At 34.7% G+C, this 11,895-nt stretch overlaps 1 protein-coding gene across 1 annotated transcript; it reads right to left on the bottom strand.

Annotated features, from left to right (window-relative positions):
• Nucleotides 1–609: 609 nt before the first annotated feature.
• On the bottom strand, nucleotides 610–10,652 carry LOC114714488 (protein HEAT INTOLERANT 4). Its single transcript, XM_028899227.1, has 14 exons — nucleotides 10,224–10,652; nucleotides 9,365–9,403; nucleotides 9,226–9,279; nucleotides 9,035–9,098; nucleotides 8,852–8,910; nucleotides 8,370–8,494; nucleotides 8,202–8,261; nucleotides 5,769–5,827; nucleotides 4,863–4,942; nucleotides 4,747–4,785; nucleotides 4,313–4,375; nucleotides 4,179–4,226; nucleotides 3,975–4,103; nucleotides 610–1,044 (listed from the first exon to the last, which is right to left on the bottom strand). The coding sequence occupies exons 1-14, from the start codon at nucleotides 10,380–10,382 to the stop codon at nucleotides 997–999; spliced, it is 1,026 nt and encodes a 341-aa protein (XP_028755060.1). The 5' UTR covers nucleotides 10,383–10,652; the 3' UTR covers nucleotides 610–996.
• Between the last annotated feature and the right edge of the window lie 1,243 nt (nucleotides 10,653–11,895).

Here is an 11,895-nt window from a genome sequence, read left to right as displayed (position 1 = left end):
ATAAAAAAAAAAGTTTTTAAAGTTCATTAATTCTATCTTAATTTGACAGCTTTTTCAAATATATCCTTATTTAATGTGTTTTTTTCCAATAAAGTAATACTCTACACAATAATAAATAATAAATAAAATAATGCATTTATATTAAAAAATTAATGACTTGCAAACATAATAAATAGATTTTTTCTTCCAAATACATAAATAAAATCGAAGGAGCACCATTTAACTGGGTTAGGTATTCAAATGGCTATTAGTAACATCATGGACAATCAACTATGCTTTTGTTTGTTTAGAACCTAACATTTACTGCCATCCATAATAAAGTTTATAATTATAATTCGAACATCACTCGCAACAAATTAAAAAAAAAGTTTATCCTATAATTACACTTCCATGTTACATAACAATTCATTCCCTTTCCAACTCAGCGCATAACAACTATGAGAAGCGCACATAACTTGGATGTAGACGTAACGAAATTGAACCAATGAAAGTGCTTGCTAATTCACTAGCGTCAAGGGGAACTGTAGCCCATTCAAGGGATGAAGCTTTCTTAGCCCCCCTATCCATTACATGACTAGTCCAGAAGTGTTGAGATGGAGTCCAACCACATAAAACGAACAGGAAATAAATTCATTTCCCTTTGCAGCATCTAAATAAACGTCGTACAACATACTATGAATGGGAAGAAAAAGAATGATCTCTGGCCTAACAAGGATAGGCAAGAGCCACTGAAATTGAAGCCCCTGGGAATCAAACTTCTCTACAAATTGGAATCTCAAAACAGATCTCATATTCCTCCTAACTTTAACTCCTACTTTTGTTCACTAGGTTTTAAGGTACATTGTTGCATCGTATTTTCCTTAAGAAACCTATTGTCACAAGGAAAATCGGATGCGACAAGGTGGTTGCCTGCTGAACTTTATAAAAACCAAAATCCCTGTCGCAGTAGGCAAGACAAGCCAGCAAACTTTTTTGCCATTTTCGCCTTGGGGTCAATCACAGAACCTCATGAGCCTTTCCGTAATACCTGTTTATGAATGGGGACTGCAAAATACCAGTGTACTATATATATGAGCAAGAAGATAAGCATTCTGAACGGGAACAAGGACTTATGACAAGAAAAAGTATAGCACCAATTGCAAGTTGCAACTATTCCTTTCTTATGGGGAAAGGGGATGGAATGAAACAAATAACTTTTTAAATGCGAAATGTCATGTGTCCCTAAATGGAAATTAATAATAAAGAAATAGCTGTTATTAAGTTATTATTGCAGGAATATAATAAATATTTCATATCCCAAATGTAGTGCAATGGAAAAGGAATTATTTTCCACACGGCCATAATTTGTAAGCAGCACAGCAATACATATCATTGGTATCAAAGAAAAGATAACTGGGCAACCCATTTAAAAGCAATGAATTGGGATCTTTTCAATAAATAAAGCAGACAAAAGAAGTGGCCAACAGTAACCTCTAAGACTACCATTCAAAGTGCAAATGGTATGTTTAAGAACCTAAAGGAGCAAGCAAAAGGTCAAACCAAAAGGTTATCTCCAGGAGGATCTTCGATCCCCAGAGAAGGCTACGCAGCTATTCCTTCACCATAAAGGGATCTTTCAAGAAGGATTGACCACCAAGCAAGATTGCCGGTAGAAATGAGGACTCACATTCACGTATAAAGATGCAACCCTTGGTCCAAATTCCTTCAACCAGTTGAACCAACACAAGTTGAACAAGACAGACCAAGAGCATAGCTTTTTCCTATATTATATGGCTGTCAAAATTGCAATTTAATTTGTAACATGTTTACAAAATTTACGTCAAGAAAATGGGCCAACTGGTACTTGGTCTCGATTTTCGGCAATCTGTTAGTCTTGATTTTTGGCACTCTATGTAAACTTTACAGAAACTTAATAATTGAGCTTTTCCTTTAATTTTTTATTCTCCTATCAAGGGCCTAGCTTTCTCTTCACCATATCAACTGGTGAAGAGGGAAGAATACAGCTCCAAATGCTACATTTACACCCAAGTATTCTTCCAGCATGCTATTGCTTGTGCAATAGCACCAGTGGCGATGCAACCTTATATAGATTTGCTACAGTTTGACAGAATGAGTTGAGTTTGTCTGGTCACTACAACCAGACACATAATCATCAGTAGCTCTAATTGAAGTGATGTGCAAAGGTCAGACATCTGACTCATTCTTGGACAATCAACATTGATGTATTTAATTTTCATCAACCATACCAAGAGCATAAGAAGAGGGCGATGTCATCCTCCAATTCACATGCTCATGACATGCTACTAGCCGTACAAATGGAGAACATTATAACATAAAGAGGGGACTGAAGGTTTTCTTGATGATCATCATTATGATGACATTGGATTTCATGAAGAAAAGGAATTATCTTACAATTATATATATATATATATATATATATCTCGGAATAAATCTTAGACTCAGAATTTGCTAAGCGCTGATTTATTTCATAATTCAAGCGTTCAATATTGTGATTTATGGATATTTATTCTGTTGTTGAGAATAATTTTTTCAAAATGTTTGGTTATAAATGTGTATTAGTTGTTCATATTTAAATTTTATTTTTAAAAAAAATTAAGAACTATGCGTTATGTTGTGGAGGCATTAATGGAAGGTATAAGTTGGAAGTTGGGGATTGTGATTTGTGTTCCAACTGAAGAAGACTGAGTTAAGAAGCTTCATTGCGATCAAGAGCAAGAAGCTTCACTGCGATCAAGAGCTTGAGGATCCAATTTTGGATGAATCCAATGAAACCAACGCAATAAGCCAATAATTAGTTTTTCCCTCTTAGTTCATCAAATGATCAAAAGTTCAGAAGTGTTCTGAAAGAGGAGGCGTTGTACATCCCATTTTTTTGGGTGGTCTCGGTTAGGTCTTCCAATTATAGAAGTGGCAATTTTGATGGACTTGAAAGTGGAAGATGACCAGAGATGAAGCAAAGTGTTTGGGCTACTAAAATGACCTCACATAAGCCATAGATGCAAGGCTATGTCACAGTTTTATGGCCGGGACTAAGAAATTGACTCTCAAAATTCTCGATTAAACTCAGAGCATCCCCATCCAATCGAATAGATAGAACTATAGCTTGTTATTGCTATGACAGAAACTATCAATTTTATTACTTAGGGGGGAAAAAGAAAGAAAAAGACTAAGGCCTCGTTTGGATTGCCATTGCAGATAGTAAAAGCACACGGGGAAGCGTGAAACTAAGGTTTGTGGTTTATTGTGGCTCAGAAAATTGTTTGGATGGGGCTTCTTTTCTAATTGACTTATAGAAAAAAGTAACTTTTCTAACTGACTTATCCAACGCAATCTAGATCAACTTTTCTAACTGACTTATAGGAAAATTGTACAAAGCTTACGATCTAATTAGTTATGTGATTCCATTTACTTTAATTAGAGACCAAATGAATTTTAATTTATATTCATGTTTGTCTATTATGTATATTTAATTAATTATTTACAATGTATTTTCAAATTTTTCTCCATAACAAATATTTTTATTTTATAATTTAACAAATAAACTATTTATATTTTATCATAATAATTTTACGTGTTTTTTTAAACTATTATCACATTAAAAACATAAAATTTCAAACACTACTCAATGCCCTTTTCAGTCATTTTACAACTAAACTAACTTTTCTATTAATCATCCAAACAACTTTTAACTTTTTCAACTGACTTTTTAAAAGCACTTATCCAGACATAAACCGCATTACACTAACTGACTTTTACTCTAACTTTTGTTACAAAAGTCAGTTGGGTTAGAAGTCAATTTTATCCAACGCCAATCCAAACATACCCTAATAATTCTCAGGGCATAAACAAATGTGTTAACTCTAAAAGTTGAAATGTTCACATTAGGTATATCTCACACTAATGTTGGAAAATTTTGAAATCCCAAAGTATTGTAAGAATGTCCAAGGACCTACCTTAACATTAGAAACATCGGGTGTATCTGGTGTTTGAACAGGGTAGAACTTGTAAAATCTCATACTTTCAAATGCAGCTTTAGTTTCTTCACTCATTTCCGCAATGGCTTTCTTACGAGCTTCCCTTGCCTACAAGAAAAGAACTAGGTAAGATAGCAGAAAGACACCCTAGATGTGCAGAACCAATTGCAACAACCACAGTACCTCTCTATTTGCTTTCTTTGCTTCTCGAACTTTTTCCTTTACAAATTCCTATAACCATAAAAGGATCAGCATACCTTGATGCTTTAAACATATGAAAAGCATGAATATATCATATCTGTTCAACTACTACTTACTTTGAAGGCATCCTTTTGATCTTCTGATAATTCCTCCTCCTCTATGAGCTTATCTGTGAACTCCTATAGAGCATAGCATAAATTAGAACATGAGTTCCTTGCCTAAAGTCATTTAATTTTCCAAATTTAAATATTTTATTCCTATGTATTCATTACAAGCCATAAGGTGCAGAAATATAGACAGAGCAGGTAAAAATAGAAGCTAAAGGTCTTCAGAACTCAGTACTAACAGGCTGCCAGTTAGATTAAGCATAAATGATCACCAAATGATAAGAAAAAAAAATTGAAATTCCTCCAGAATAATGCCACATATTGTGAAAAGCGGACGTACATGATCAATAGTTTGGGAAAACAAAAAGGATCCAAACTACCACTTCTAAGCTGCTTCATCTGACATTTTCTAAATTACAAACGATACTGAATTAATTTATTACCTCAAGCTCATCTAACTCCCAATCAAATTCACAGAACACCTGCATCAAAGAAAAAATAGGTAAACTCTTGAAAACCAGATGTAGAACAAATCCATCCAAGTGTTCACCACATATACCGGCTTTGGCTCTCCAGGAAAAATAATCTGAACCTCAGTGCTCTGTTCAAGTTCATCTTCCTTAAAAGGCTGGTAGAAATCTGTAAATTGCATAGGTGTCACATATAACTATCTGAATAAATGCATTACCAGCAACTGATGATAATCATGAATCTACTATTAACAATATTAAGTGCCAATAATTAACATCAACCATCAATCAAATAACAGTCCGTACAATCTAATAAAGACATTACTTGATGCATTAATCCCAGTGTAAAAAAAACCGGACCGGACCGGCCGGTTCAACCGGTGAACTGGTCAGTGGTCCGGTCCGGTTCATAAGCTAAACCGGAGACCGGTTCAAACCGGATTGAACCGGTCAAACCGGTGTGAACCGGTGAAAACCGGTAAAAACCGGTATTGAACCGGTTTAAATAAATATATTGATATTTATCCTATTTTTCTCATTTAACTCCTAATATCTCAATTATTATAGATTTAAATGAATTTTGATGATGAGTTTGGCATCAATAACTATTAATTTTAGTTATTGAAAAAATTATAAAGATCAAAATTCTCAATATTGTTGTACTTTATTATTATTACAATCAAATTCTTATTGTATTTCTTTATATTTTGTTATTAGTAATTATTATTATTGTTATATTTTGTCATTTTTAATTAAATTAAATTATTTTAATATGACCGGTTTGATCCCGAGTTGACCCCGGCCTGACCCATTAACCCTTAAACCACTACCTCAACCGGTTTAGTGTCCGGTCCGGTTTTTTGTTCCTTGATTAATCCAATCTCGTAGTAATGGCTAGAATATGAAATGGTTTGCTTTTCCCTGATATTAGATACAACTCGATACACATTCATATTGACAGTTAAATTACAATATTCTAAAGACAGGAGACTCACAAGGTAAGCAGTACTCATATTTCTTCAGCCGGTCCAACTTCAGATGCTTTAAAGCAGACCTGCATAACATAGATTAATCACTGATAAAATACAAGTATCTTCATAAACATAAATATGCATATCAAGGCTCAAAGTGTATCAATGGGAAATCTTATGATGCTAATTCCAACAACTAATACGATAAAAGATAAAAATAATAAATTTCATCAAGCTGTGCACATGAAACCAGGTAACTGAACACTTTTTCATATGGTAGAAAATAACAAAGTGCTACAACTTCCGTAATTGTTGTATTTCTTAACATTTCCACTTAATATTAGCCAATCCACACATGTTCATTTCATAGGATAGAACCCTAACATTTACTCTCCAAATATCAAAATAATTTGCTGTGGGTTCTAAAGTCATTAAATTTTACTTGAAATTGTGGAAGGTGGAATCTATTTCATCATCTAAAGTATTAAAGCAAGGAGAATAAGAAACACAATTCCGTCATTAACATATTGCTATGTCAAAAAATTAAGGTTGAATCAGTTAAACAATTTTGAAAAAAATTGCGCTGACAGATATGCACTGCAAACATCAAGTATATTCCAGAACGATTAGACTTAGCTGCAGCCCCTCATCTCTTTGCTATCAGGTTCCTCAATTAAAATGATAAATGTATGGTAAGCTTTAGCCAACCTCATTCTAGTAGGATAAGGACGCCTTGGAGAAGTATTGTGGAAGGCTTTGGAAAAGAAAAGTGTACGGGTTGCGTATATCAAAGTCATACAAGATATGTATGAGGCGGTAACTACCAATGTAAGGACGCCTGGGGGGGAGACAAAGGACTTTCCTATTAAGATTGGCCTACATCAGGGATCCTCTCTGAGTTCGTACTTGTTCAACATTGTTCTGGATGTTCTAACTAAACCTGTTCAAGAAAGAATCCCTAAGTCCATGCTCTTCGCGAATGATATAGTTCTTATGGCGGAATCAAAAGAAGAGATTAACACTAGTTTGGAGTTATGGAGAAGAACTTTGGAGTCGAAAGGTTTCCGTTTGAGCAGGAACAAAACAGAATATATACATTGTGATTTTGGAGGGAGGCAAGGTAATAGGGATTTGGAGGTGAGGATGGGAGAGCAAATTATTCCTCAAGTATCAAAGTTTGAATACCTAGGATCCATTATACAGGAGGATGGGGAAATTGATGGAGACATTTCTTATAGAATACAAGCTGGCTGGTTAAAGTGGAGGAAAGCTACCGGAGTTATTTGCGATAAGAAGGTACCTGAGAAACTTAAAGGAAAATTTTATCGGACTGCTATAAGACCAGCTATGATGTATGGTAGTGAATGTTGGGCAATAAAAGGAAAACAAGAGCACAAAGTCGGAGTAGCAGAAATGAGGATGTTGAGATGGATGTGTGGTCATACAAGAAAAGATAGGATTCGAAATGAAAAGATCAGGACAAGAATCGGTGTGGCACCTATCCAAGAGAAAATGGTTGAAAATCGCTTAAGATGGTTTGGACATGTGCAGAGAAGGCCTTTGGAAGCCCCGGTGAGGAGGATGGATCAAACAAGATGAAGTCCCATAAAAAGAGGCAGGGGAAGACCGAGAAGAACGCTGAATGAGGTCATTGAACGAGACCTCCTAATCAACAACATATCTAAGGATTGGGTTATTGACAGAGCACGATGGCGTCGTGTGATTCATGTGGCCGACCCCACCTAGTGGGATAAGGCTTGTTGTTTGAAATTCTAGTAGGATAAGGCTTTGGAAGTTTTGAGGTGAGGTTCATCAGTTAAAATATGAAAAGTGTATGGGTCTCCAACAATAGCACGATAATTGTATGATTTAACTAAAAACCGTACTAGACGTCTCATGATATTGATAGATAACCATAAACCTGTCATTTTTTAACTGGGCAACCTAATAGCAAGGTTAAGAAAAGATCACACACGAGCATTTTCAAATCCAAAATACTTGCACCCACTTCCCCCACTAGTTTCTCTTGAAAAAGAATCATCTAATTCACCAGAAATGAAACTGAACATCAGATGAGCATGCAGAAAGTTGAAGGTAAATAGTGGAGGAACATGGCGTGAGAAGCAAATAGAACAAGAAAAAAGGCGACAAATAGCTCATAAAATTCAGCACCTGAAAATGATAAACAATAGCGGCTATTTTACCAAGGGGAGGAAAATTGGCCAATAACCTTGCAATGTGAAGGAGAATGTTTCTCAACGCAAAACACTTAACAAATGAGGGAAGGGGCAAAAAAATCATATTTAAAAAAAAAAAAAACAACAACAACAACAAAAGATAGTGTTAACTTAAAATGCATCAACACTTTCTATGAAACTGCAATACTAATGGGACCAGAAAGCATGGAACAGACTTATCATTCAACAGCAAGAAAAAGAGGCAGATGGAAGGCAATACCTTCTTTGGGTGCATCTCAAGATATATATTTGGGACTTTACTCTATCAACTTGACTTTCTCTGTTGAAGTCATTAAACCATCAACTATAAATATTAGGATTCAGAAATGACCAAAGAGCACTGTTTAATAAGAAAGTCTCAAAAGAAAGGGCCAAATGGGATGGTTACCGATCCTCTAATGGGATATATGGAACCCAGTCCATTTTCATTTGTTTCATAGGAATAATTTCTTCAGACTCCCTTTGAACCGAATTAATCCCAATTTTATCAGATGGTGGAAAAGGTGATACAACCTATATACAAGAGGCAATTAAAAATATTATTTAAAAAAAATGGATAAATTAAAATTCCAAACTGTCAGGTTTGACATATTTACAAGCGACACTAATGAGGCATGATAGAAGTAATATCATTTCAAAATGACAATATAGCACCCAAACATTTAAGCATTACTAATTTTTAGTCTAAGCCAAATAAAAACTACCGGGAAAAAGGGAAGGGAAAAATCTCATGGCAAGCACGCAGATATAATTACACATTTTCAAGATCAAACAATTTTAATTCAACAAAAATCTCAAACAGTAATCAATTAACCACCACATATTTCCTTATCTGTACAGAGGCAAAAAGAACAGAGTGAGACAACTTACAGCCACCACAACAGGTATGCAGATGACTTTGTTTTCACCTTTATATGGGACCAGTTGAGCTGCATATATTAAAACGGATAGGATGTTTGGATGTAGTAATCATGAGTATATAAGAGGAATTGGCTTGGAATCAAGTTGCCAGCTTTTAAGATGATGAAAATTTGAAGCTTGCAAGCTACTTACGCTCAGTGCAACCAAAGAGATAAACCTTTTTACCATGCAGAGCTCCACCCTCGTCAAATGCATTCTGAACACATTTGACCATTTTATCAGTCATTCTTAATAAAGTTAACTTCATAAGAATAAGTTTAAACTTCAACAAAAAATCAACAATCAATTAAATTCTAAGAGGAAAAGATGAGCTAGTTTCTCACTTCTAGATTGGAGAAATTCCACTTGAATTGATAGACAGAATCCAATTGGTCCCACTGGCATTAGATTATATAAGGCGGTAAGAAAAATAGGGAACAATTATCAATATGTCTAATAAGAAAAGCTACATAGTTTACAAACCTCTGTTCCAACAGGGAATGTTTCCTTCCATAAGTCTTCCTGCGCAATGAATATTGACAAAAACAACAAAAAAGTGATTATCAAGGTCAAAATAACATCAAAAGAATACTTTCACCCATTAGAAACATGCCCCAGCTCCTTATCTATTGGAAACATGAGAGTTCACAACATTTCTCACTGCAGTTATCAACTTCCTATATGAAAAGCAGTAAGCTAAAACCTGAACGATGGTAGTATAAAAAACATTCAATAGCTCAGGAACTCAGTAAATCTACAACATTTTTTAAGAGAATAGAAACATTAGAACTATATATCCATTCTGAAAACAGCTGCGTGCTCCATCAATGGAAATAGCCCAAAAAGCTATAGTCAAGGTTCAGTTGTCTGCTGACATCAATAGGCCTAAACACTTGTTTACCAGGAAGACGAAGTTGACACAGCTTTAATAGATAAAGGAGAGCTAAGCTATAATTGACCTCTTCGTTTTTGATACCACATTCGAATACAGAGCACAATGACGCAAAGCTAAAATAAATCATAGCCTCAGTAACTACCATCTAGCGCTTCTTCAAGGTTCAGCTAACATCAATATCATCCAACTGAATGACCTTCAGTTAGAAACTTGGTTTCAACGATTAACAGCATCGTACATCATATAGGCAATGCCAGATAACACATTTGGATAAAAATAAAAATAATAATAATACTAATAGTAGTAAAAATAAACAACCAAAAAAAGACCTAAAAAAATCCAATAATCTCCAATGTGCGCATACAAGATAAAGAGCCAAATCAAAGTCGAAGCATGTTCAACAGGAATCCGAAATACACAGATTAATAGTTAGCAACTACGATGTACCAAGTTGCGCTGATCTTCGAAGTATTCTGGTTCGGTCTCTGGCTTGGAGGTCCTAGCTCGTTTAGCTCGAGTTGTCTTTGTTGATTGCTTCTTGTTGGCTTCCTCTGGTTGGGAAGATTCTTCCTTCTGCCTCATCTTCCTCTTAGTTCCTTTCCTCATTGTCCGCACAGTTGTAGGACGGAAAACAGAAAATCTAGAGCGAAGGAAGAAATGGATTGGAGAGAGAAGAGAGAGAAATAGGAATAGGGTTTGTGGCGGGACTCGAAAGCGCAGGATCCGGATTCAAATGTAGGAAGAGAGAGAAAGAGAGGAAGAAATAAGAATTTAGGCGTGAGATCAACGCAGATGGTCCAAACCTGAAGAGAGAAGAGTGTGTATCTCTAGAGGCGCGGTTGGCTTTCTAGAGGGTTTTGTAGTGAAAATTGAATGGTTTCAAATTTGATGACCCAGAGGCAGAAACACGTTTTAAAAACGAAAATGTTAGCATACGACAACATTGGCCAAATGGGGAGGTAAAAAACGAAACATGTGGCACGGTTCCGGAGTGATTACTCACTATATAGTGTTTCACCCATTGGCCAATCAAAATATGACACGTCCCGGTTGCCGCTGGAATTGGCGGTATATTCTATTTTCAAATACCATTAGGATAGGATGGAATGCTACTGAATAGAGAAGGCAAATAACCCTTTTCTTGCTAATTTATGGTGATGTTTGCCAACCTCAGAAGTATTTTTTTGTAAATCGTAAAAACACTTTTAAAACCATAGTTTAGTTATATCTATCTTCCATTCATAAATTTATAATCATATATTAATGCCAACATTGACATTAATTTTATCATTTTATCAATGCAAATCATAAATAGTCATGACAAAATCATGCATTTTTTGAAAAAATTACAATAAGATCCCACCCAAGAAAATTAAATACAAAAAGATATCTTAAAATCATCAAATTATTCTGAAATCTCAAAAGATCTCATTATAAGAGATCTCATTTATTTAATTACCAAATTACTTTTTTTAAGTATGCAGTAACAATTAAAAAGTAGACGTTAATAAGTTAAGGTGTAATAGTTAATAACTATTGCAGTGATAGTTATTAATCGTTATATCTTAAGTTGTTAACCACCACATTTTTTGTTGTCAATACATACTTAAAAAAAATAAAGGTGATTTGATAATTAAATAAATAAAATTTCTTGCAATGAAGTCTTTCAAGACTTCAAAATAATTTGATGATTTTAAGATACCTTTTTATATTCAATTCTTTTAGGTGGGACCTTGTTGCAATTTTTCCCATGCTTTTTTTGGGACAAAAAACAAGACAACTCCCTACCGCTTGAAACTAACTAATAAAAGGGGATTCAATCCCATACAATCTTCATTAACAAAATAACAAGGGTTTTAGTTTGAGAATAACAACAATCTAAAAGGGAAAAACTTGATAATCCCATCTTTACAAGAGAATCAGCACCTCTGTTTTGCTCTCTAAAAGTATTGTGCAATTGCCATTCAAATTTCATCATGCTTTGAATCTGGAAAAATACTATATTATCACCTATTTGACTTCTATTTTAGGGCATCATGTCCCATTCTTGGCACCTTATTTAAGAATATTTTCCTAAATTATAAGTCCGAATCTAATCTTAAGACTTTAGAAACGGCTC

The sequence above is a fragment of the Neltuma alba genome, unplaced genomic scaffold, assembly GCF_004799145.2.
Source record: "Neltuma alba isolate B1F8T4 unplaced genomic scaffold, ASM479914v2 tig00011509_pilon, whole genome shotgun sequence".
Lineage (NCBI taxonomy): Eukaryota > Viridiplantae > Streptophyta > Magnoliopsida > Fabales > Fabaceae > Neltuma > Neltuma alba.
This window is presented reverse-complemented; position numbering and strand designations above follow the sequence as displayed.

What these genes read in the sequence shown, in the direction of transcription:
- LOC114714488 (XM_028899227.1), bottom strand. Translation starts at nt 10,382, where the DNA reads ATGAGGAAAGGAACTAAGAGGAAGATGAGGCAGAAGGAAGAATCTTCC. An exon ending in GGAATTTCTCCAATCTAGAA is followed by an intron (nt 9,099 to 9,225) that starts GTGAGAAACTAG and finishes AAATGTGTTCAG; the next exon opens with AATGCATTTGACGAGGGTGG. An exon ending in CCGATGTTTCTAATGTTAAG is followed by an intron (nt 1,045 to 3,974) that starts GTAGGTCCTTGG and finishes GGTATTTTGCAG; the next exon opens with TCCCCATTCATAAACAGGTA.